The sequence below is a fragment of the Impatiens glandulifera genome, chromosome 1 (genome assembly GCF_907164915.1).
Source record: "Impatiens glandulifera chromosome 1, dImpGla2.1, whole genome shotgun sequence".
Taxonomy (NCBI): domain Eukaryota; kingdom Viridiplantae; phylum Streptophyta; class Magnoliopsida; order Ericales; family Balsaminaceae; genus Impatiens; species Impatiens glandulifera.
In genome coordinates this window covers 146416682-146441802 of record NC_061862.1, presented here as the reverse complement: position 1 = coordinate 146441802, position 25121 = coordinate 146416682, and the positions used below count along the sequence as shown (strand labels likewise).

The window sequence follows — 25121 nt, the reverse complement described above, 5'->3', positions numbered from 1 at the left end:
ATTCAAAGAAATCGAAATGTAAACTAACAGCATGTGGAAATTTGATTGAATTTAGAGAGAATTCAGAAAAAAAAATATATATATATATAGGAGCCTGTTATAATTTATTCACCTTCTATAGTGATACAAATCAAGTTTTTTCCCTAGACTTTAAATGAAAGTTAAATTTTTTCTCACTTTAGATTATAAACATTTAAGCCTTTAAATTAACAATTACTAACTAACCAATTAACTTCTGAAAAAAAAAAAAGATAATATTGTTCTTCGGTGCATATGGCCGGAAAAATCGCTCCCCACAGCCTTTGTTAACGTTCATAATATGGGGGTCGATTAGTTATGTTTGGAGGAGGTAACGAGACTCAATAGGAAATGGTATTTCATCTTAACGGAGTTCTTGTGTATTATCTTGTTGAAAAGAAATATGAATATATGATGGACTTCTCTAACAAAGTTCAAAGGTGATGAATATTGTGTTGTAATATAATTGAAAGCTTCTAGTTTACAATATGTTAATTGATGAGATGATACAACTGAAAGCCTCTTACATGATAACAGACCTGCCCCTGTCCCGATAGGAAAAAGTGATTTTTTTGTTGTTGTTGTTATAGGTCTTATTCAAAAAATTGATAAAATGTTTGTTTTTGATGAAATTTAAACACATAAGCACCAAATAAAAACTATAAGTTTCTATCTTGAACTATTATGCTTCAGCATTTATGTTTAAAATTATTAACCGAGGGCTTACCCTATTGCCCTAGCCCGAGGGCTTACTACAGGGTCGGCAATGCCAAATAAGTGTCTGGTAACCAACAAACTCAATAACAAAGAAATTAAAAAGTGTTAAAAAAAACTCTTAGAAATTAGAATCACACAAAATAAACTCAAACAAAGCAATATTGCTTCTTAAACTAACACAAACTTAATCACATTTTGAATGCTTTTCCATTTCAATTGTTTCCAACAACATTAATATTTGAGGTAACTTTCATTGTCAACAATCCTCCAAATTTATGTCTTAAACAAAGTCAGACATAATAAGGGACTATTACTAATGATTAGGTGACCCTCACTTCAATACAAGTGCTTTAAATAAGAATCGCGCTTGATTGAGTTTCTTTTCTATTACAAAAATCTTAAAAGTCTAACTACTAATTATATTTTGTTGTTGTTTCTTGTTTTCTAAGAACTTGATGACACCTTCGAGTGCAAGCCCGGGCTTGTCGGTCTTCATCAACTCTCCAGCTATCTCTGCCGGAGTGGCTTGAACTTCCTTCATTAACCGTTCAATCACTCCAAACAATTGATGATCTTCTTTCCCTATGTAATTACTCGCCATAGTCTTGAACCCACCATACTTACAATAAGACATCTCAATGTGAATGTCCATCCGCCCCGGCCTCAACAATGCTGGATCAAGACGCTCCTTGTGATTCGTCGTGAATACAACTATTCTCTCGTCCCCACAGCTTGTCCACAAACCGTCTATGAAATTCAAAAGCCCCGACAACGTTATCTGCAATGGAGACTAGGTAAAACAAAACCATACATGCATATATATATATATAGTGTTTGAGTGATGAGCTCATATACCATTTAGAGTGTATTATAAATAGAGAGATATTGTGACATGGGGTTACTTAGACGTCAACAACTAACTCTACCCGGTGCAAGCATTGTTAACCGAACCTTTTTAAATTTTCTTATGCACATTTATATATATTGATTTTATCTTCTTTACTATCTCTTTACATTTACAAACATTTGTTGAGACTAGGTTTGAGTTTCAATATTAAACTTATTTGGAAACACTTTTTTTGTGAAATATCTTATCCATAATGTGAATATATATGAAATAATTGTGAATCAAAAATTAATTAGAGATAGATTCATAAATTCATTGACTTTTATTCATCTAAACCAAAAATCAAAAGACTTTCTATCATTCCTTAAAAGACTAAAGATTAACATTTTTTTCATCTAAACCTAGACCCATAATCAAAAGGTTTTCTATCATTTCTCTAAAGACTAACCTACCTTATGATCCACATTTATTGATGTTTTATCATCTAAACCCGGACTCAAAAGCTTTCTATCAAAGTTACCGATTAATCTTCTATACTATCTCTTAAATAGATTAGATGTTTTCTCAACCGCGCATTTAGAAACACTTTTTGCAACAGTTTGAGTTTCAATAAATTTATTTGAAAACACTTTTTGTTGTCACGTACCTCCTCTCCATATATGAATCTAGAGGAGATAACCTTATGAACATAACTACTCAATTAGACATAAATCCATAAGTTTATTAAACGTTTTCTCATCTAAATCCAGACCAAGACTCAAAGGTTACCTTGTCATCATCGCCATTCATAGTTCGTTCCCCTGTTTCACGATTAGGCAGACCTACATTACAATCGATATCCTCAATAACAAGTATCGATTTGTTCCCAGTTCCAATCAGCAGCCTCCTCAAGTCAGAATTACATTGAACCTCTCTCAAATCCAAATCATAAACATCGAATTTCAAATAATTAGCCATGGCTGCAACCAAACTAGATTTCCCAGTCCCTGGTGGTCCATATAACAAATACCCACGTTTCCAAGCCTTTCCAACCTTTCTATAATAATCCTTCCTCTTCAAAAACTGATCAAGATCCTCCATCAACATCTTCTTCTTCTCCTGCTCCATTATCATTGTGTCAAAACTAGCCGGATGTTTCAGAGCCACCGAACTCCAATAATCTGTACCATTGTAATCCACAGTATGAAGCCTCACTGCCTTTCTTTCCTCTTTAATCTCTTTAGCCCGTTCAAGAACATGAGGTAAGTAATCCTTAAGAACTACATCTCTGTTCTTCTTATGAAAACTGAGATCAAAGAAACGAATCTCTGTTCTAGTTGATTTATTATTACTTTTACTTTCAGAAATGTTTCTGATTGATGAAGTATGAAGGACCCATGTAAGATTAATACCTGCAGAGTGATAATTCAGATTCAATTTCATAATTCATGATTCATGATTTGACAAAATACAAAATACCTCGAAACAGATCGATAATCTCTTGGTTCTTGTAAAGAGTGACAGATAACTCTTCGTCTTTGTCTAGCTTTGAGACTTTAATCGTACGGGGAGCAAGGATTGTTCCTTTTGCACCGACATAAACATTGGCGGCGTCGAACATTTGATTTAGGGTTAGACCATCGAACTCTTCGATGATAATGGTGAGTTGAGAAGAGAGGCGATTGAAGAAGTTTCTGAAGGAGGAAGAGAAGTAATCTTGGATTTGTGATGGAATGAGATCGGCGGCGACTGAACGGATTAGAATGACGGAGGTGGCGAGTGATGCGGCGGTTGTGAGGATTGTGAAGTTTGATGGCATTGTTAGGGTTGGAAACAACATTTTTGTTAGATTTTGATGATCGGAGAAAATGGTGGTTTTTTCACCTGTTGTTGCCGGCGATGAAGGTTTCTAGAGTAGTGTATTGATCCATGGCGGTTGAGAGTGGCCCACCGAAAATGGAGGAAGATGGATGGAGGGTCATCGTGTCGCCACTAGGGCAGTTACTTTTCTATACTTGTATTATAGTAAGTTATTCATTTTCAAATAATCTCTTGTTTTTTAGATGAGATAGATAATTTGAATTAGAAACAAATTCCTTTTTTATCTTGATTTTTACAATGTTGCATTTTTTTTTATTATGTTTGGTTTGAGTCAGATTTATTTTTTTTCTGAATTTAGATAAGAAATTATGTCAAATTAAACCCTATTTAATAAAACAAAAATTAAGATCTCAATATTTAACCATGTGAGTGTTACTTGATTTATCACTTAATTAAGTGTTAAAATATTAAACTTATTTTAAAAGTAAAAAAAATAATATACAAGTACTCCAAAACAAGTTACTAAAACACAACTTTATTTTTCTAAATTTAATTAAACAAGCATAATATTTTGCGTTGCAAGAATAAATAAAAATCACATTTACAGAGTTGAAATAAACAATACTCACATCTTTGTAATCATCGTTTTCATCGTCTTTATTATCCTTTTCGTCGTCAACAGCTATGGTTTGAACATGAAGATGCTTCAATGGTTGGGACAACCTAGTGATCGTCATACTCCTCTTATTAATCTTATTAATCTTATTAATCGTTGTTTTCGTTATTATTAAAAAAAAGATAACAAATTTGATAAAACCACATTCATTTAACTTTTTTTTCATCAGCACCAACCTCTTTCTCTTCGACTTCTTACTCTCATTTCTCGGTTAACCAACAATATCATTTCTTACCTAATAAACCTCTCATATTACTAATTTATTGACATCACTTCTGCACTCAACCATCTCAAGAGTACCAACATCATTTTACTATCATTTTTGACAAATCAATCATCTCATCATATAATTAACCTCTTTACCCTCACTTCTTTGTTAAACCAACAAATTCATTCATATATTTAACATCACTATTTTATGTTCTCCAATGAACATCTCAATACTAATCTAGTGACTTCACTTCGAGTATTTTGTACCTCAACCATCTCATATTATTACTGCGACCTTTTTACCCTCAATTCAGCAAACCAACCACCAATTCAATTGACTTCTCATCTCATGACCTCACTTTCACACTTTGGTCAACCAACCATCTCAGTCACACATTTAACCACCAATATTTTTTTTCTCAATGGACAGCTCTCATTACTAATATTGTGACCTCACACACTTTCACACGTCTCTTACCTTATCAAACCAACCAACAAAATCTCAATTGGCCTCTCCATTTCGTGACCTCATACTTTCAGACGCCTCTTATCCCTCGGCAAATCAACCACCAATCATAATTGATCTCTAATATCATGACCTCACACTTTGGATAATCAACATCTCATTCAAATATATTTCTAACCACCAATCACAATCGACCTCTTATCTCATAATTTTACGATCTTTTGTTACCGATCTCTTATCCTTCAGCAAAATAACCACCAATCTCAATTTTATCGGCCTCTTATCCCTTGACAAACCAGCCACTAATCTCATCGACCTCTCATTTTGTGACCTAATACTTTCACATTCTTCTAGTCCCTCGACAAACCAACTACCAATCACAATTGACCTTTAATCTTGTGACCTTACGATCCTTAATTTGTTACCGGTCTCTTATCCTTCGACAAATCAACCACCAATTTCAATTGATCTTTCATCTCGTGACCTCATTACTTTCACACGCCTCTTATCTCTCGGAAAATCAACCAGCAACCATCAATCTCAATCACACTTTCATAACCTCTCTTATCTTTCGGCAAATAAACTACCGACTTGAATCGACCTCTTATCCCTTGACAAACTAACAATCAATTCCAATATTACCGACCTCTTATTCATTGGTAAAAAAATTATCAATCACAATCGACCTCTCATCTCGTAACTTCACACTTTCACACTTACATGCCTTTAATCTCTCGGCAACTAACCACCAATTACAATCGACCTCTAATCTTATGACTTTACGATCCATTGTTACTGACATTCCTTGGCAAACTAACCACTAATCCTAATGTTACCGATCTCTTATCCCTCGGTAATCTAACCATGAATCCAAATCACACTTTCACACATCTTTTATTCCTCGACAACCCAACCACCAATCTCAATCACACTTTCACACACCTCTTATCCTTTGACAAACCAACCACCAATATCAATCTATCTCTAATCTCGTCACCTCATGATCCTTTATTACCGGTCTATTATCCCTTAGCAAACCACATCTCAATCACACTTTCACAAGTCTCTTATCCTTCAACAAACCAACCATCAATTTCTATCACACTTTCAAACGTCTCTTATCCCTCGATAAACCAATCACCAATTCTAATCATATTTTCACATGTCTCTTATCCCCCAGTAAACCAATCACCAATCTGAATCACATTTTAAACGCCTTTTATTCCTTAGAAAACCAATCACCAATCTCAATCACAGTTTCACACGCCTCTTATCCTTCAACAAATCAGCCATCAATCTCAATTAACTTCTAATCTTATGACCTCGCGATATTTTGTTACTGACCTCTTATTCCTCGACAAACCATATCTCAGTCACACTTTCACACTTCTCTTATCCCTAGGAAAATAAATCACCACTAATCTCAATCAACATTTAACCTCATAATCTCACACTTTGGTTAATCAAATATTTGATTTATATTTTTAAACCACTCTCATTTGTTAGCAGCCTATTATATCTCGAAAACTACACCCCAATCACAATTGGTTAAATATTGTACTTATTTTATTAGGTTGCAAGTTCAAAACATACATATATTATTTTTTATTTTATTTTAAACCGTTTCAAGTTTATGGACGGGTCAACCCACGATTCAACCCAAATATTCATTTACTCTCACATATATATATATTCAAATTAACCATATCTCTCGATCCGACAAACCAAAATAAATTTAAATTATTATTATTATATATATATATTCTTATTTTTAATCATAGTTCGTCATATTTGTATTGTTATAAGATTATTTTAAAGAGATTAATTTTAAACATGTTCTAAAAAAAATGTAATAATATCTAAATTAATTATATATATATATATTCAAATTTTCTCTCATTTATTTATTCATATTAAATTTATAAACTATAAATTAATATATATATATTAAAAATATATATTATTATTTATTTTAATTAATTAATATATAAATTATTAATTTAATATATTAAGTTTATTAACTAATCTAATTAATATATAAGGGTATTATTCATATATTCATTTTAGATATAATTAAACCAATTATAATATTAAGTAATTAAAATTTAAATGTTTCTATTAGGTTAATTCAAACTTTTTTTCTTCTTAAATATTTAAGTTATTAAATATTTAAAATTTAGTGTTCAATATTCCTATCTTAATTTTAAGATTTTATCTCTAAATATTTTAATTACTTAAATATTTAAGTCATTAAATACACATTGTTCAATATTTATATCTTAATTTTATAATTTTATCCTTTAATATTTGAAGTACTTAAATATTTAAGTCATTAAATACTTAAAATTCAAGATTGTATCTTAATTTTAAGATTTTATTTCTAAATACTTTAAGTACTTAAATATTTAAGTCAATAAATACTTCAAATTCATTGTTCAATATTCATATCTTAATTTTAAGATTTTATCTCTAAATTTTTTAAGTACTTAAATATTTAGAGATAAAAAAAAAATTAAATTAACAAATAGTTAAAATTTAAATACTTAATATTTAAAACTAATATCTAAGAAAATACATTATAAAATCATACACTAATATATTTATAAGCACTAAAATTGTAGTTACTTAATTTATAAATTATTTTGAATAAATAAAATCAAAATAATAAAATTAAGTTCAAAGTATCATTAATTAATTAGATTAGTTATTGTGATAATTAAATCTCAATTAACCCACCAAGGTAGCCCGGTGGTAAGAATCGACTTAAGAGACCAAAAGGTCACGGGTTTGATTCCATCTGTAAGCGCTTTGAGTTTAAACGGGTGTCATGTTAGTTCAACTTTATTTAAAAGAAAGATAATTAAATCTCAATTAATTAAGATAATGGTTAAAAAAAATCGGATAAATATTGTACTTATTTTATCTCAAATTAATTTTAAGAAAATTAAAAAAATTAAAATAAATAATTTAGGATAAATGTTGTATTCATTTTGTTTACATAAATTATTTATTAAACCCAAAAAATGTAAAAAAAATATCATATTTATTAAAAATATTTTGTAGGTTTAAAATGGAGAAAGAATGGATTGAAAAAAATCAATTTCAATCAAGCTCCAAGGTTGGACAAGGGCCAAAATCCGTTGTAGTCGAAATCCGAAGAGATTAGTGTAGCAGACCTCACAGCCCTCGGATGAGCGTTGAATTATCATCCAATGCCCAACAGCCAACCGCGTAGCCGCTACAATAGAAGAAATGCGCTTCTGCACAGTATCGGATCACCAAACGAGCGCATCAACGTCGTTAGCCCAGACACAACGGAATGCCCAAATGCCAACGGAATGTGGACAAAACACAGACAAAACGTCTCGCATTCGATTTTTCTCCCAAAACAATGTCATTTCACCTGATTTGTCTTCTTTTTCATGACAACGAACATGATAAAAACATATTCCATCCTTGATTTTTGAAAGATGGAACTTCGTCGTTAGTCTACCAAAACGTCTAATTCGAAAGCTGAAATGATCACCTACCATGGTGATTATTTCTCCTAAGATCATAGGCATCATCATGTCCTAATCGGGCAAGTTGGATGAAGAATAAACAAAATGTCATTGATATTTTTTTTATTGAAATTTGATCCACTTGCTCAACAAACTAACATCGGGAGGCTATAAATAGTCTCCTATGGGCAAACCGAAGGCAAGAGATCCACTCTCAAGCCCTCAATTACCCTGAACATAAATCCGCCATTGAAGGTCTTTAAGATTTTTCTGAAATTTTGAAAATTTTGTATTAAGGATGCAAGGTTCTAATTCAGGCATTCATGAAGCTTCTATGAGTTAAGGAGCATTCTCCAACACCAAGTAAGCTTCCAATCACATTGTAATTCAAATTACAAGTTTGAATTGTAATTTTTATATTTTAATTTCACTAGTTTCATATACTTCTCGATTATCTGATTTCTTGATTAGAAAACGATCATATGATCATTTATAAGCTTCCTGTTGAAACAAAACTGAATTAATCAACCTGAATAAAAAATACCCAAATTTAATTTTCAAAATTTTCAAAATTGAGTTTCTATTATTGAGTTATTTCTCAAAAACATCAACCCATAAAGCTTCCAACACCTTTTAAAGGATGTTAGGAACATATTTAAACAAATTCTACATCATCCCGATCATGATTAATCAAAAACTAATTTATTTTATAAAAATAAAAATTTTATTTTTGAATTGGTTAAAACGAACAACTAGTGTTCATTTTTTTATTTTATTCAACCATATGAAGCAAAAGAAATATATTAGCAAGTCCCTTATGCTTCATTAAAGCTTTAAAACCAAAAACTCGTTTTTTACCTCAAAATGGTTTGAGTTAATAGGACATCATCCCGATTGAATGACATGTCGGGATGATGTTATAAATGATCATTGAGATCATATGAAGCTTCATATACCCTTAAATCAATGGATTAAGGCCCTAGTCAAAAACATCAAACATGTAGTGATGTTCTTGATGACCAAAGTAGGTTAACCCAAGGTTAACCTAGGACCAAGAGCCCCTTGCACCCAAGACCTAGGAAAGCTAGCCCAAGGCTAACCCGAGATCGATGGTTCTTCGCACCTAGGACCGTGAAAATATAGCCTAGGGCTAGCCCAAGACCGAAGAATTCATTGAGCCCCGACTAAGGAATTTTTGCATCCGACAAAGGATTGTCGCATCCCAACTAAGGACTCCCACACCCCTTCTGAAGAAGATCCCGACCTAGGACCGAGGGTTTTAGCCCATGACCGAGAGAAATCACACATAGGACTAAGATGGCCGGTCATAAGGCCTATTTGGTTTCATTTTTATAATTTTGGAACCCTAAACTATTTTCTAAAATTCTAAAAAAAATAGAAAATGATTTCAAAATATTTTTAGAATATTTTCATAATAAATATTTTGATATGGGCATGTTTGGGATATATTTTTATATCGCAATACCCTAAAACTGATATTTTCAAGTATTTTCCTCATTAGTCGTCGACATCAGCCTCAGGTACCAGGATTTAAATATTATTTTTAAAATTCTAAATGGAAGAAAAACATGTGCATGTGTAGGACCTGAAGAATAGTTGGTTAAATAAAATATAATAAAAACTCATTTTCAAAAGTCAAGACATTATAAAGTAGAGACTGTTTTAAATAGGTATGTATATAGGATATTACGTGAAAGCCCTCTCTCGAGTATCACTAAATACCGAACCTAAAAGAGACTCTGGTCAAAAATACTTCTATAGACGTATAATTTTATTTATTTTAAAAATCAATTGGCGACTCTTATTAAATAAATAATTTTTTAAATTAATTATTTTAAATTATTTTAAATACATATTTCTTTAAATTTGATTATTTTAAATCTAAAAGAATATTTAAAATTAGATCAAAATTAATTATTGTTATAAATTTCAAAATGTCAAAACATATTTCTATAAAATTTTTAAAATAATGTTTATTAAAGGATATCTGACACGCAAACTAATGTTGGAATTTCTAGAATCTCGAGGTTTTTGTAGAATAAGAATTTTATTGGGTTAAAATATTAATTATATTTAATAAATTCAATATATTAATTATATAATTTAATATTAAATATAAAATAAATAATAATTTTTAACTTGTATATTAAATTATAATTTGTTAAGTATATATATATATATATATATATATATATATATATATATATATATATATATATATATATATATATATATATATATATATATATATATATATATATATATATATATATTTATATATATTGATAAGAAACTAATCTCATTAAATTAAATAGAGTTACATATGAGAAATTAGTTAACAAATTCTATAAGATAACATCTACAAAATTAAAATCAATAATTGATGATCTAAATATTAAATTGCATAAACAATTTACAAAAATAAAACTCCTATTAGAAATGATCCAACGATTATGTGATTTATTGATGATTCCTCCAAAGACGAACTCATTTGAGTTCTTGAACTATGATTATTGCAGTAAAGCAAGTCGAACGAACCAATGAAACGTTGTTGGAAGAATATATACCAAAGATTCTGAGCATCAATTAATATTATCCTTAACCGAGGATTGATAAGCAACACTGAAAAAGGTCTTACCAAATAAAAATGGATCATCTACATATATGGCCGAAATAGTAAAAATTTTATACAAATAATGAGAGGATGTATGTAAGAAGTCATTGATATGAAATATCAAATTAGGTAATAAAAAATAAAAAAAAAACTCCATATCTAAATCGTCTCATTTACTACTAAGAAGGGGACGAACACGAACTCGAGAAAGGATCACCAACAAAATTGGAGGGTATGAGTAGTAAATAACCCCCGACGATTGAGAGTATTATTCGGACTATAAATATACGAGACAAAAAAAATCGATCTAACTAAATAGGATGTCGGACCGAACAAAATGACACATCAACTCAAAACTGAGTGATGGATAGAGAAATAATGCACCCTCCGATAGGGCCGTAAACGAGTAAAGGTTTACTTGAGCTCGAGCTCAAAAAAATTCCAACTACACGAACTCGATCGAGTGCCTTAATTAAGACTCGAACTCAAACTCAAAACAAGTGTTCGAACTCGACTCGAGCTTGACTCGATTATCTTGGGTTTGACCGAGCTCAAGAGCTCGGCTCGAGCTCGATTCGATTAACTCAATATAAAGCTCGAACTCGACTCAAAATATACAAAATTAAAACATATTATCTCAACTAAAAATAGTTACAATATATCACAAGTTCACAACAAAGTGAACAAACATATAGAATCATTCATTTTACCTAAACCATAATCATTCCATAAAATATGACATATTAAATATTACACACTAAACCATTCCACTTAAAACATAACAAATTCCACTTAAAGTGTGGCATTTTATGGAGGCGTGAAGGACGAAACAAAACAGGACATCTTCAACATCATGGGCATCAAGGAAGGCAGATTTCCCATAAGGTACTTAGGAATTCCGTTAACTGCGAAGCATATCGAGATCTCACACTGCAAGCCGCTGATTGAAAAGGTAAAAAACACGATATCTGGCTGGGCAGCAAAAAAACTTTCTTATGCATGGAGGATCGAACTTATCAAAACCGTGGTTATGGGCAAAGTTGACTATTGGGCGCAGCAAATGGTCATTCCGAAGAAGGTAATGAAGGAACTCGACACACTGATGAGAAACTTTATCTGGGGTAATAGTGGAAGAGGAGGAAAGAAAGTCAAATGGACCGCTCTCTGCAAACCGAAGGACGAGGGAGGCATCGACTTGAAGAACTGTATCGAGTGGAACAAGGCTCTAACCTTCAAAAATCTGTGGGCTTTGGAGCGCAATCAGGAGTCACTATGGATCAAATGGGTGCATACGAGATTTATGAAACATGAAACCAGCATCTAGACCTGCAAAATTCACGAAGGTATGAGCTTGTCTCTAAAAAAGATTCTTAAACTAAGAAGCGATATTGCAGATCTTTATGACATCCGACTAGGGGACGGGAAAGGCACTCTATTCTGGCACGACCCTTGGTTTGAAAACCAGCCTATCATCGACAAGGAGCAGTTTCAAAATACTCGTATCAGAAGGGACTACGCAAAAGCGAAAATCAGAGACATTAAATACGGGAATTGGAACTTGCTCTTGAGAAGAATTCCAGAAGAAAAGAGGATACTTGATCATATAAGTAACATACAACTACACGACAGACCGGATATTCATGAATGGAAAGCTGAGGACAATGGGAAGCTGGTATTGAAGAAAATATGGGAGGTAATTCGGGAAAAAGCGCAGAAAGTAGAATGGGCTCCTCTTGTATGGTCAACGAAGATTATCCCTCGACACCAGTTCATCCTATGGCTCGCCTTCTGGGAAAGACTCAACACACGTGATCGTATCAGTAAGTATATGAGCATCCCGGACGCGAGCTGTCTTCTATGCATAGGAAATGAAGAAACCATAGATCACCTATTCGGGAGCTGTTGTATTGCTTCGGAGCTTTGGGACAAATTCTATAAAATCCTGGAGCTGATCAGTTTCCCGAGCGAATGGAATGAAATCAAAGAAGCGGCACTACTCAAAGCCAAGGGAAATAGATTTGCAACAAGCGTGTTCAAGTGCGGCTTTGGAGCAGTGGTGTATAACATTTGGCAAGAACGGAATGCAAGGGTATATGACAGAACCCGCATGAGCATTGACGAGTTATGGAAAGATATTGTATCGGATTGCAGCGCCCTCACGGGAACGTGGAGAGGAATTCCAAGCACGGAGCAGAACTGGAATATCTGCAGGAACTGGAATTTACCGTTTTTTAAACTCACTAGAATTGAAAGCATTGTAAACAGATAATTCATTTACGTTTTTAGCTTTTATTCAGAATGTTACGACTTCAAAATCATTCTAGGCCTGTCTATAATGATCTCTTAAACTCGTGGTTTTTTTTCCCGTTTTTGGGAATTTTTAATGAAATAACGCTAAGTCGTTTTCCCAAAAAAAAAAAAATGCAACAAAAATTTTCAAAATCCAAAGTTTATACCTACAACATATTGAATTAGTCTAACATAAAACAACCAGTTTATTTAGATTATGGAATCCAAATTCCAAAGTCCAAAGTTCAGACATATACCATATTAAATCAGTCGAACGTAAAATAACACATTATTTGGATATCGGGAGACAAATTTCTTGATAAGTTTTATTTCTCTGTAAAAAATAATAAATAACTAAATTAATTAAATAATAATATATTTTAGCGTAAGATAAATAATATTGAAATTTAACTTACCCTCGTATTTTTTCACTCCATGCAAATGTCAAAGCCAATCTCTTCCACGTAGAAAATTTTGCACCGTCTTTGGGTGCTGCCCCAGCTCCCAACTCATCTGGAGAGTGATTGACCCGAGACAACTAACGCTAGTGATGAACGATAAGAATCAATTACCCTCGTCCCAGCACTAATGTTGCTTTAGAAGCTACCAAACTTACAGAAAGAGCTAAAATAGCCGCTGCCATTTTTTATAACACTGAATATTGTAGTCTAATCATTTTCCACCAATCTAAACATGAAAAACTTTGGAAATTTCAGCCTTCTTTAAACGATAATTTTCAAGATAGTCTGGTAATTTTGATTAAGAAGGCTCTGAAGTCTTAATTTCCACACAATAAGCATCAAAATATTCTCAATTGGATGAAGAATCGCGTTGAGTCGCAATAGAGTTGAAAGAGCCAAGATTTTCCAAATGTAGTGAATGAGAAATCCTTTCACAAATATTTTCAGCAACATAGACATCATAAAGGTTAGTAAGAGTATCCTTAATCTTAGAAATATATTTTTTGGCATCACCATGGGAATAAAGTTTCGGAAAACAAAACTCAACTGCTAACATTTTTTGGTTGGATCTAGCACTGCAGCTAAAGCCATCAACAAATACTTGACAAATTTTATCTTCATTTTCAAAGCCAATTCTTTAATAAAAGAATCCTCATTATTCACATGCACATCCAAGGTTGATTTTATATTTTGAACTTCTTGAATAAACAAATTATAAGTGGGATATTCACTACCTGAAATGATGTGTGTTGCTGTCCAAAATTATTTTAACAATGAACAAATCTTTTGTGCATTCTCCAAGCCTTATTCTGAAGAGCAACAATCATAGAAAGGATCGTATTCGTTGAACATTTTGAAAGCTTCTTTAAATTTGAGTGCACGGCTTAGCATCTCAAATTTAGAGTTCCATCTTATTTTGCAATCATGAATCAATTTTAAATTTAAATGAATCAACCCGATTCATTTTATCTAATAAAAATATTCAAATCACTCACAACGTGACCCACCAATTCTTTCAAATTTAGGATTAAGCGTTATTAGATATACTAGGAAGATTCTCGTGCGATGCACACGGATAAAAATATAAACAAAAAAATAAAAAAAAAATTATAATAATATGTATTCAATATTTAAAATTCTTAATAAATCACAAATAATATATTAAATAAAAAAAAACTCTCATTCCATATTTTATTCTCTTCGATAAAATAACTCATCTTCTCACATATCTCATCATATATTTTTTTTCCCAATGAACCTCTAATCTCGTGACCTTACACTTTCTTTGATCAATCAAATATTTGATTCATATTTTTAACATTTAGCATCGGAACCTCACACTTTGGGCAATCAAATATTTGATTCATATTTTTAACCATTTTCAATTGCTACTGCCTATTATCCATCGGTAAACCACATCCTAATCACATTTGATTAAAGTGTTTTACTTGTTTTGTTAAGTTGCAAATTCGAAACATACATGTAACATTTTTATTTTTATTAGTATTTATTTACTCTCATATATATATATATATATCCAAATTAACAGCTCTCTGGTAATCCAAACACTTTAAAATTATGCATCATTTAGTTAAAAAATTGAACTTATATTATCATCAAATTTGGTATTGAATTTAAAATTTAAAGTATTATTAGCTTAATTGGTCGATTGGTTGTACTTGTTTTTGTTAGGTTGAAAGTTCATAACATACTTATATCATTTTTAATTTTATTTTTAACCGTTTTAAGTTTATAGACATATAACTCACAATCCGGTCAAAATATCTCTTTACTCTCACATATATATCTAAATTAATCACAATTCATATAAACATAGTCATGAATTCAAATATTTATTTTTATACAATAAAATATATTTACTAAAATCACAACCAAACAATAAAATATCCAAATTAATTTAATACAAAACTATTTACCATAAACTATTTTAATAAAACTCAAAAAAATATAAATATTTTGATCACAAAATAAATCAGAATTCAATACCCTGCTTCAAATAGCTAACCAAATTAACTTTTATCATAAAAACTATTCATAAAATCTCACAATAAAATTTCCATTAGTTTGGATATTTGTTGAGAAAATTAATTTGTATATTGAGAATTAATTCAAGTTTTTTATGTTGTCTATAAAACTAAAACCTAACTTAAAAATATTAATCCAAGTCCATCTCACAGTCCACAACATCAAAGCAACTAGTTTCCTCTTCTCACCGGAGCTATGGCGGCTGCTTTCTCTCTCTCCTCCGTCCGATCATCGCCGGACATGGTTCCCTTCCTTTCCTCTTCTTCATCACTCTCCGGTCAACTACTGAAGAAAGAACCGTCCCGTTTTTGCTCTGTACCTGCTCCTTCCTTGCCCAGATTTACTTCTATCCAACGACAACCCTATTTCTGCCGAGCTTCCGCTTCTGCTGCTTCTCCATTAACTTCAATCATCGAAAAAGGTTGATCTTTCCATCAATATTTCATTTTTTATAATAATCTCAATTTCCATCTTAGAATTTGATGTTAGAAATGTTCGATACGCATGCATTAGTGCTAATCAAGTGTTAATCTGTTGATGGGTAGTTCCTTTTTTCTATTTTCTGATTGAAGATTTATGTGTTGATTCAGATGTAATTGATTATGTTTTCTCTTTGATTAATTTCTAAGCTGTTTCATAATTGAAACGATTTGATAAACTGTGATGATGATATGTTCAGCAGGAAAAGAGTCATCACCTAAAGATTTTCTGCATATTAATGACTTTGACAAAGCCACTATATTGCACATGTTAAATCGTGCAAAAGAGGTGAAAGCACTTATAAAGTCGGGTGAAAGAACATATCTTCCTTTCAAGGGGAAAACAATGTCGATGATCTTCGCTAAGCCTTCAATGAGGACTAGGGTTTCATTTGAAACAGGTTTTAACTTGCTTGGTGGTCATGCTTTATATTTGGGACCAGATGATATCCAAATGGGAAAACGAGAAGAAACCCGTGATGTTGCTCGTGTCCTATCTCGATACAATGATGTGATCATGGCACGTCTTTTTGCTCATCAGGTATACACACCATATGAAAACAATCTTTGGTTAAAGAATTATTGTGGTATATGAAAAATTCTCTTACTTTTGTAGGATATTGTTGATTTGGGTAAGTATGCATCAGTTCCTGTGATTAATGGACTGACAGATTATAATCATCCATGTCAAATAATGGCTGATGCTCTCACCATAATTGAACACATTGGGCAGATTGAAGGAACCAAGGTTAGTTAGTGTATAAATGATTTATCTCATTCAATCTGAAATCTAAAATGAGTTAAGGAATGATGAAGAAATCGACTTTATCGATGGATGGATGGATTGATTGATTTCAGGTTGTGTATGTTGGTGATGGAAACAACATTGTTCATTCATGGCTTTTGTTGGCAGCAGTTATTCCTTTCCACTTTGTTTGTGCCTGTCCAAAAGGCTTTGAACCAGATCAAAAGACAGTTGAATTGGCACAACAAGCTGGAATAAGCAAAATTGAGATAACTAATGATCCAAAGGAAGCTGTTAAAGGAGCTGATGTTGTCTATTCTGATGTATGGGCTAGCATGGGCCAAAAGGAAGAGGCTGCTCATCGTCGCCAAGTTTTCCAGGGATTCCAGGTATTCATTTCATATCGGGTCATATAAACTCGAAAAATATTTGAGCTTAATTTCATATAACCTTGCTGCAGGTGGATAAGACAATGATGGATTTGGCAGGACCAAATGCATATTTCATGCACTGTTTACCAGCTGAGAGGGGTGTGGAAGTAACAGATGAAGTCATTGAAGCTTCAAACTCCATTGTCTTCCCACAGGCAGAGAATAGGATGCATGCACAGAATGCTATAATGCTTCATGTTCTTGGCTTTTAAGTGTTTTGTGTTTTTCTTTGGATAGATTACTTTTCACTTAATTTAATATATTATGTACTTATTTAAAATAAATATTTGATTTCAGATATTTATAATCAATTTCTTTTAATTTAAGTAAAAATATTTTGAAAGAAATATATATTTCTTTTAATTGTATATTATGATGTGATTAAGTGATAGATCAAGAAGAAGAGTTATATATGTTTAGTTTTATATATAAAAGCATAATAATCTTGCAAATGTTATCAAATTTAAACATTGATTAATTAAATTTAGATATTTTTATATTCATATATTTAAGTCAATCATGAATATGTACTAGAATTAGAGAAAAAAACTTTAAAAACTAACAAAACTTTGAATAAAAAACTTCTAATAATCCCTTAGTTTGGAAGACAATTGGGGTCACTAATAAGAACTTTGAATATTTGAATGATAAAAAAAGGTTCATCCACTACTTAGAGTTAATAAATTCATTCCTTTATGGAATGGAAAATAAATTAAGCCTAATAAAATGTTTTAAATGATTGATTCAACAAAATTCATCTTTCTTCTGAGTTGAACTTGTTCCAAGCTGCCTGTGTAGTTTAAAAGAGAATTTGACAATTAGTTGGAGAAAAGAAAGCGAAAATGGAAAAATTGGTCGTCTGCAACAATCAATCAATCTTAAATACCTTAAGAAGATCGAAAACCTTCTCACAGATATACTTCTGTTGAATGCTTGCACCTCTTTGCTGCAACTTATCAGGATGAACATGAAGGTTGGCTCTTCTGTATGACTTTTTAACAGCTGCAGTTGTAATGATCTCTGTCAATGAAACAGGCTGCCACCCGCTTTCAGGCCCTAGGATCTGTAACCAAACAAACATACACGATGATTCAATACTAAGTCATTCTGTTTTGATTCAATACTAAGTCATTGATCTCTTAAAACAGACGAATAATTATAAGTTAACTGACATACATATTGTAAAGTTGAAAGCAATGCCCTAAGGTTTCCCTCCTTGCCACTTGACCATCTCTTAACTTCAGCATCCAGTGTCTCTGCAAATCTCTGGGAGATAAAATGAACAAACATAAATTACTCAGATAGCTCATCTTGAGTTCAACAAGTCAAGAACACCAAAGGTATAATTGGAAAAAAAAATGGCAGATCGATTGATTTACATTTCGTTCAGCTTGTTCTTTCTGAGACTTAAGATCGCGCTGGTTTTTCTCAGCAAGAGCTTTTGCCTGAAGATTCACGAGCAGCCCAAATGAGTAAAAGAAAAGTTAGATATAAGGTTTTGGAACCAAAAAGAATGAACATACCGCACGCTCCATGGTTCTTTGGTGCCTCTCCTGCCTTGCTTTTCGTCTTTGAGCCGATTCACCATTGTTTATATCTGTTGCTTGTTGATCCTGTAGTCAAATAAGTAAATATATATTTATATTCCAACAGTAAATCAAGAAAGTGATAAAATGTAAGAAAAAAAGGCTCACATTATTTGCAGCCGATTCTCTGGAGGAAGTAGCTTTCTGTGATAATGCAACTTTCTCACGGGCACGTTCACGAGCCTCTGATGTTGCTCTCTCAACTGCAGCACGTTCAGCTCGAATTCTCGCTTCTACATTAGCTTTATTACCAGTAAATGATTTGGATTTCTCAATTTTCTCTCGTGCCTCAGCCATTGCTCTTTGTCGAACTTCAGCTGTAGCTCTCTCAACTGCAGCCCTTTCTGCTCTTTCACGAACATCTGTAAATGCCCTTTCTCGAGCTTCGCGAATTGCTCTTTCCACAACTATTCTATCTCTGTTCTTCTGCTCCATTTCCGCTTTTCTTCTCACATGCTCTTCTTTTCCTTCTTTTACCTCTTTTGCTTCATCTCCAAGCAATTTCTGATTTTCTCTGCTTTCTTCCATTTTAGGCACTGTTTCTTCAGAAAAGCTTTCGTAACTTCTGTCATCTCGAGAACTGGAAGAGACATCCGAATCATCCTCATTCTGCAATGTTTGGTTCTTTTTACTAGCGTTGGTAGAATCAATTTCTTCCGGTTTGTCATCATTCTGAGGACCACGGTCTTCTATTTTTGCAGCAGCTTCCAGATTGTTCTGCTCTACCAATTTATTGGCAACATTTGAACCACTCCCATTCTCTTCGGACAAGGTTTCATCTATAAATGCTTTCATATGGTTGGTAAATGCATCATGAGCATTCTCAAGATTCTCGGTCTCAGTAGAAACATTATGACGCAGTAATGCTTTCTCGGGATCTTCACCATCACCATGTCTAGTTACAGTTTCTTTAAATTTATGGATCTTCGCGAAAACTGCTTCACTTTCATCAACATCATCAGACTCATCTCCTACACTAGTCTCACTTTCTTCTGTGTCATGATTTTGATTGTTCTTATTTTCTTCTTCTTTCCTCCCAGTCTCATCCGGGTCAGATATTTTTTCAGATTCATCGGTCAAACTATGAGATTCCTTAATGGCTCCCCAATCGGAAGCTAGATATCGTGTCTTCCAGACCCCCTTTAGCTCACAAGTAGTTCCTTTCAGTTTATTTTTAAGTCCATTCTCAATTTCATTATTTTCCTTTTCCTTTTCCTTTTCCTTTTCCTTAACTTCAACATCACAGGCTTCTTTGTTGGCTCCCCATTCAGAAGCAAGGTATCGGCTCTTCCAAACTCCCTTTAGAGCACCAGCACCTGTCGATTCACTCTCGTTATCATTACTTTCCTTACTAGTAATGGCTTCACTTATGGCTCCCCACCAAGAAGAGAGGTAACGGTTTTTCCAAACTCCCTTTAGCTCAGAAGTTGCCTTCAGACGGCTTTCTTGTAGGTCTTCTTCATCATTACCATCTTTGGAATCCATTACGATATTTTCCTTCTCAAGAATTTCTGGACTGAAATTTTCCTTGCTACTATCAAGCTTCACTTCCTCATCAATGAACTCCTCACTTTCTTCAATCTCAACAGATTCTTTGTATTCTTCCTGGCTAGAGAAATCTTTTTTATTTTCCTCAGACTCTTTGTTGTTCATTTCTTCAATCTCAACAGACTCTTTGTTGTTCATTTCTTCAATCTCAACAGACTCTTTGTTGTTCATTTCTTCAATCTCAACAGACTCTTTGTTGTTCATTTCTCCAATCTCAACAGACTCTTTGTTGTTCATTTCTTCAATCTCAACAGACTCTTTGCTGTTCATTTCTTCAATCTCAACAGACTCTTTGCTGTTCATTTCTTCAATCTCAACAGACTCTTTGCTGTTCATTTCTGCAATCTCAACAGACTCTTTGTTGTTCATTTCTTCAATCTCAACAGACTCTTTGTTGTTCATTTCTCCGATCTCAACAGACTCCTTGTATTCTTCCTGGCTAGAGAAATCATTTTTATTCTCATCAGACTCTCTGTTGTTCATTTCTTCACTTTGTAGAGGCTCTTTACATATTCTTTCGCATCCTTCCTCTTCAGAGGATAGTTTTTCATTCTTCTCGATTTTATCGACTGCTTGGATAATTCCTCTTTCACTACTCTCTGCTGTTAGCAGCAGACATGTGTTAATCTCAGCTTCGCATCTTCCAGGTCCAAAGGAAGCTTCTTGCTTGTCCGTTTTTTCTTCATTCAGAGGAACTCCTTCCATCTCATGAACTTCGTAAGTTGCAATTAAACTGCTACCAGTGTAGTTCTCTGATTCATCCGGTGCCCATTTTGTGACTTCTTCACAAACCCTAGTTTTATCACTTTCTTCAGTTGGCAGGCATAAGTTAATTTCAGGCTCGCTTTCTTCAGGGGAAGCCTCTTGCTTGTCCATTTTTATGGTATCCTGAGAAACTTCAGGTTTATCATTTTCTTCCTGTTCACGAACCTTGTAAGTTGCAACTGACTTGTTATCTGGTGGATTGACTGAATCTGTAACTTCCAACTCACGGATTCTCTTGCTATCACTTTCTTCAGTTTGCGATTTATGCTCTACCTTCAACTTTTCATCTTTCAGGTAAATTCCTGCTTTATCGATTCTCTTGCTATCACTTTCTTCAGTTTGCGATTTATGCTCGCCCTTCAACTTTTCATCTTTCAGGTAAATTCCTGCTTTATCAATTCTCTTGCTATCACTTTCTTCAGTTTGCAATTTATGCTCGCCCTTCAACTTTTCATCTTTCAGGTAAATTCCTGCTTTATCGATTCTCTTGCTATCACTTTCTTCAGTTTGCGATTTATGCTCTCCCTTCAACTTTTCATCTTTCAGGTAAATTCCTGCTTTATCGATTCTCTTGCTATCACTTTCTTCAGTTTGAGATTTATGCTCGCCCTTCAACTTTTCATCTTTCAGGTAAATTCCTGCTTTATCGATTCTCTTGCTATCACTTTCTTCAGTTTGCGATTTATGCTCGCCCTTCAACTTTTCATCTTTCAGGTAAATTCCTGCTTTATCAATGTCCTCCAGCTCATGAATCTTGTGAGTTGCTACTGGCTTGTTATCAGTATAGTTATCTTGAGGGGTATTTCTGACCTCCACCACTTTACAAGCTTCTTCAAGTGAATTCTTATTTCTATTCGTCTGCCCTAAAATATCACCTGTAGTTTGCATCTCCTTCGCTCTTCTGTTAGTCTCTTGATTAATCAAGCTTGCAGTTGCAGCCTCATGTTCTCGAGCCAATCCAAGTTTGTAATTTTCATTGTCGCGAACGAATTTGCCATATCGCTTGGCTTTTTCCTTTTCTGATACATCTCCATTTTTCAAAGTGTCCTTAGAAGGAATTTTCTCCTCTCTTTTCTTTTTGACTTCAAACCGTTGGGTACCTCCCTTCCTTTCCATTATTTCCTTTGCGATTCTTATACTTGCTTGAGCCGTCTCTAATGCTTTCCTCAAAGCAGCCACAGAAGCTGCAGCAGTTGCATTCAAGTCTACCTCCTCCTCGTCAGACAATGAAGATGAAAAATCAGCATAACCTTCTTTTGAAAAGTTTCTTTTAGGAATCTCTTTAAAGTCTGCTGTCATCGATCTCTTGTGTGGTCTTCTATTGTCAACTAAATTGGCACCAAGATTGGACAGTGGTGATACCTTCGATTGTACTGGCTGACTTTGAGATTTTTCGGGATGCTCATCACTTACTGTCTTCTTCTGAAGGGAAGAACTTTCATCGATGAAGCAAGTATATCCAGGAGTTGAATGCATCTGAGCTATGTGAGTAGTTCCACTCTTAATTTCAATGTTTCGTTGGCTTGTTTTGTGATAAGACATGTTAAATTGCTTCATACCATCTTCAGGTTCAGACGATGCTTCTTCAATGGAAACTTGCTGGGTCTCTTTCGAAATCTTCATCTCATCCAACCGTTCAGGGGATGATGAAGATGATGATGATACTTCCTTTGCTGCAGCACTGTGAAAAAGTTTACCATTTGTAGTTATTATCATAAACAGAAAAGACACGAACATTTTCTTTTTGTTTTCACATTTAATAACTGCCAAAGACAAAATCTTAATGATTATTCAGTCGGCGTCGAATATCCTCGTATCCACGTGTCAAACAACGATAAGCTGATTGACACGAAACAAGATTGTCGTCATTCGCAAAAACTTCAAAGGCATGTTTTTCTATCTGCAAATGAATCCTAGTGTGTAAACAGTAAACACATTGATATCCAACAAATGAAGTAGAAATCATACAGATCACTTGCTAAAATAGACTACATTTTGTTCATCATAGTCTGTTCAAACTTGGAAGAACTCTAAATCAGAATCAATGCAAATAAGGTTACCCTAAAATCATACCGATTCATCAATAAAAGGACATGAAAAGCTAAAATCTTTGCTATTTTCAACTGAAACAATACAAACTAGAATCTTGTCTACAGAAAAAGCAGATCATATAAAAGTGAAGAGTATATACCATCCTTCCTCCGGCGAATTTTTAGCTCCAGATGGTTTTTGAAACAGTTGTTCATATGATAAAGCAACGTCATCATTGCAAAACCCACCGAAAATATTTGAATAATCAAGCTTAGAGCTCCGGTTGCTAACCAAAACCTCCGATTCATCTAGAGATGGAAGATCGAGAACCGGAATCGAAGAACTGCGAGAACCGCCGAAGATTTCTCCGTAGTCGTCGATTCCGGATGAACGAGAAGAAGGAGCGCGGTTGGGGGCGGAGAAAACACCATCGTAAGCGTGCTTTGCGGTGGCGGAAAAGCTGTGGGTGGTTGATAGTTTCCTGGAGAGAGTCGCCGATGATGTATCTCTGCGACGGGGAGGACGAGATAGAGCTTCCATTGTAGTGTTTGTGGTAAGATTGTGATTTGTGACCGTTGGGGAGAAGGGTTCGTCTAGGGTTTACGCGGCTTCTTCTTCTTCTTCTTGTTCTACAGTTTCTCTCTCTCTGTCCTTTGATGTGTCGTCTGGCTTTGGAGAATATGTGCAGAGAGAGTCCGACAATGGAGAGAGAAATGATTGGAAATATGCAAACAAGGAAGCAAGACATTCATGGCGTCATTTTAATAACCCCTTTCTTCTTCCAAAAACAATAACATAATTTCCAAATATTTATGGAAATTATTATTTGAGACTCGAACTTTAGTCAATTTTCAATAAACGAGGTTTGAACTTTGAATTGTGTCGTCTTTCGAGAATTTTTTCAAATTGATAAAAATTATGTTATCTTATTTAACTTATCATTTTCGTTTCTCTAATTAATTTATCGGATTTTTTTTAATAAAATGGTATTTCGAGAATTTTTGCCGTATTTTTTAAAATTATAATAGTTAGAACTCATTTGACAAAATTTAAAACTCGAAAATCTTATTTACTAAATACTATACTAAATACTATACAAGGTCGAGCTCCAAATAACAATTGGGTTATTTTGTTAATATTTTGATTAAAAAATTGAGATTTTAAAATGCATATAATTAAACAAAATTAAGATATTTACTATAACTTAAAAAGATTTTATTAAAAATTAAATTTTAATTTTTTTTTATGTTATAGACAATACTTTTTTTCCACATAAGTTATTGTAATGGGTTGGTTCTAAAATTGAATATGAATTTAAAATATATATTTATATATGTTACATAGCTTAAGACCTTATTTAATGTGTATTTTTTATTAAAGTTAGTAGAAATATAAGAAAATAGGCATCTAATTATAAATTAAAGTCAAACATTTTTTATAGCAATTAAAAATATATGATTTTTCTTAAAATTATGAATTATTATTTCATGTGAAAATATCAATCATTCTCCAAATAAATGAACACATTTTTTTAGTGGGAGTAAATTGTTAAATTGGTAAATATAAATTTACTGAAAGCTGTAGATTCTGAAGGGGGATTGTACCTACTAGAAATAGAAGTGGTCATATATGATTTCCACATTTTCATATGGAGATGGGACCAAACATCCCAATTAATCATTATTATTATTATTTTGTAATTAATACTATAAGATCTATTATTATGAGTGGCTATTTTAGCCCCCACATGAGCTAATTTTTTTATTATTAATTATGTGTTTGTTTTTATTTTTGGTTATAATATATAATCAACAATTTAACATCATTTTTCAATAATTCTTTTATTTTATTTTTTTATCAAAGCCTCTATC

At 33.0% G+C, this 25121-nt stretch overlaps 3 protein-coding genes across 5 annotated transcripts; 1 reads left to right on the top strand and 2 right to left on the bottom strand.

The window, feature by feature from the left end:
- Nucleotides 1-913: 913 nt before the first annotated feature.
- Nucleotides 914-3546, bottom strand: LOC124912448 (AAA-ATPase At3g50940-like). Its single transcript, XM_047453071.1, has 3 exons — nucleotides 3041-3546; nucleotides 2351-2973; nucleotides 914-1513 (listed from the first exon to the last, which is right to left on the bottom strand). The coding sequence occupies exons 1-3, from the start codon at nucleotides 3399-3401 to the stop codon at nucleotides 1142-1144; spliced, it is 1356 nt and encodes a 451-aa protein (XP_047309027.1). The 5' UTR covers nucleotides 3402-3546; the 3' UTR covers nucleotides 914-1141.
- Nucleotides 3547-15801: 12255 nt separating this feature from the next.
- On the top strand, nucleotides 15802-17620 carry LOC124912353 (ornithine transcarbamylase, chloroplastic). Of its 2 annotated transcripts, none has more exons than XM_047452972.1 (5): nucleotides 15802-16086; nucleotides 16348-16685; nucleotides 16761-16892; nucleotides 17003-17278; nucleotides 17350-17620. In XM_047452972.1, exons 1-5 carry the CDS (start codon nucleotides 15861-15863, stop codon nucleotides 17530-17532), a joined length of 1155 nt encoding a protein of 384 aa, XP_047308928.1. In that variant the 5' UTR covers nucleotides 15802-15860; the 3' UTR covers nucleotides 17533-17620. The 2 variants fall into 2 exon arrangements, with proteins under 2 accessions (XP_047308928.1, XP_047308921.1); XM_047452965.1 differs by having other exon boundaries at nucleotides 16345-16685.
- Nucleotides 17621-17934: 314 nt separating this feature from the next.
- Nucleotides 17935-23974, bottom strand: LOC124920041 (auxilin-like protein 1). 2 transcript variants are annotated; one of them, XM_047460431.1, is made up of 8 exons: nucleotides 23411-23973; nucleotides 20833-22900; nucleotides 19015-20634; nucleotides 18844-18933; nucleotides 18700-18765; nucleotides 18497-18586; nucleotides 18207-18383; nucleotides 17935-18110 (listed from the first exon to the last, which is right to left on the bottom strand). In XM_047460431.1, the coding sequence occupies exons 1-8, from the start codon at nucleotides 23788-23790 to the stop codon at nucleotides 18075-18077; spliced, it is 4527 nt and encodes a 1508-aa protein (XP_047316387.1). In that variant the 5' UTR covers nucleotides 23791-23973; the 3' UTR covers nucleotides 17935-18074. The 2 variants fall into 2 exon arrangements, with proteins under 2 accessions (XP_047316387.1, XP_047316386.1); XM_047460430.1 differs by having other exon boundaries at nucleotides 19015-22900; nucleotides 23411-23974.
- Between the last annotated feature and the right edge of the window lie 1147 nt (nucleotides 23975-25121).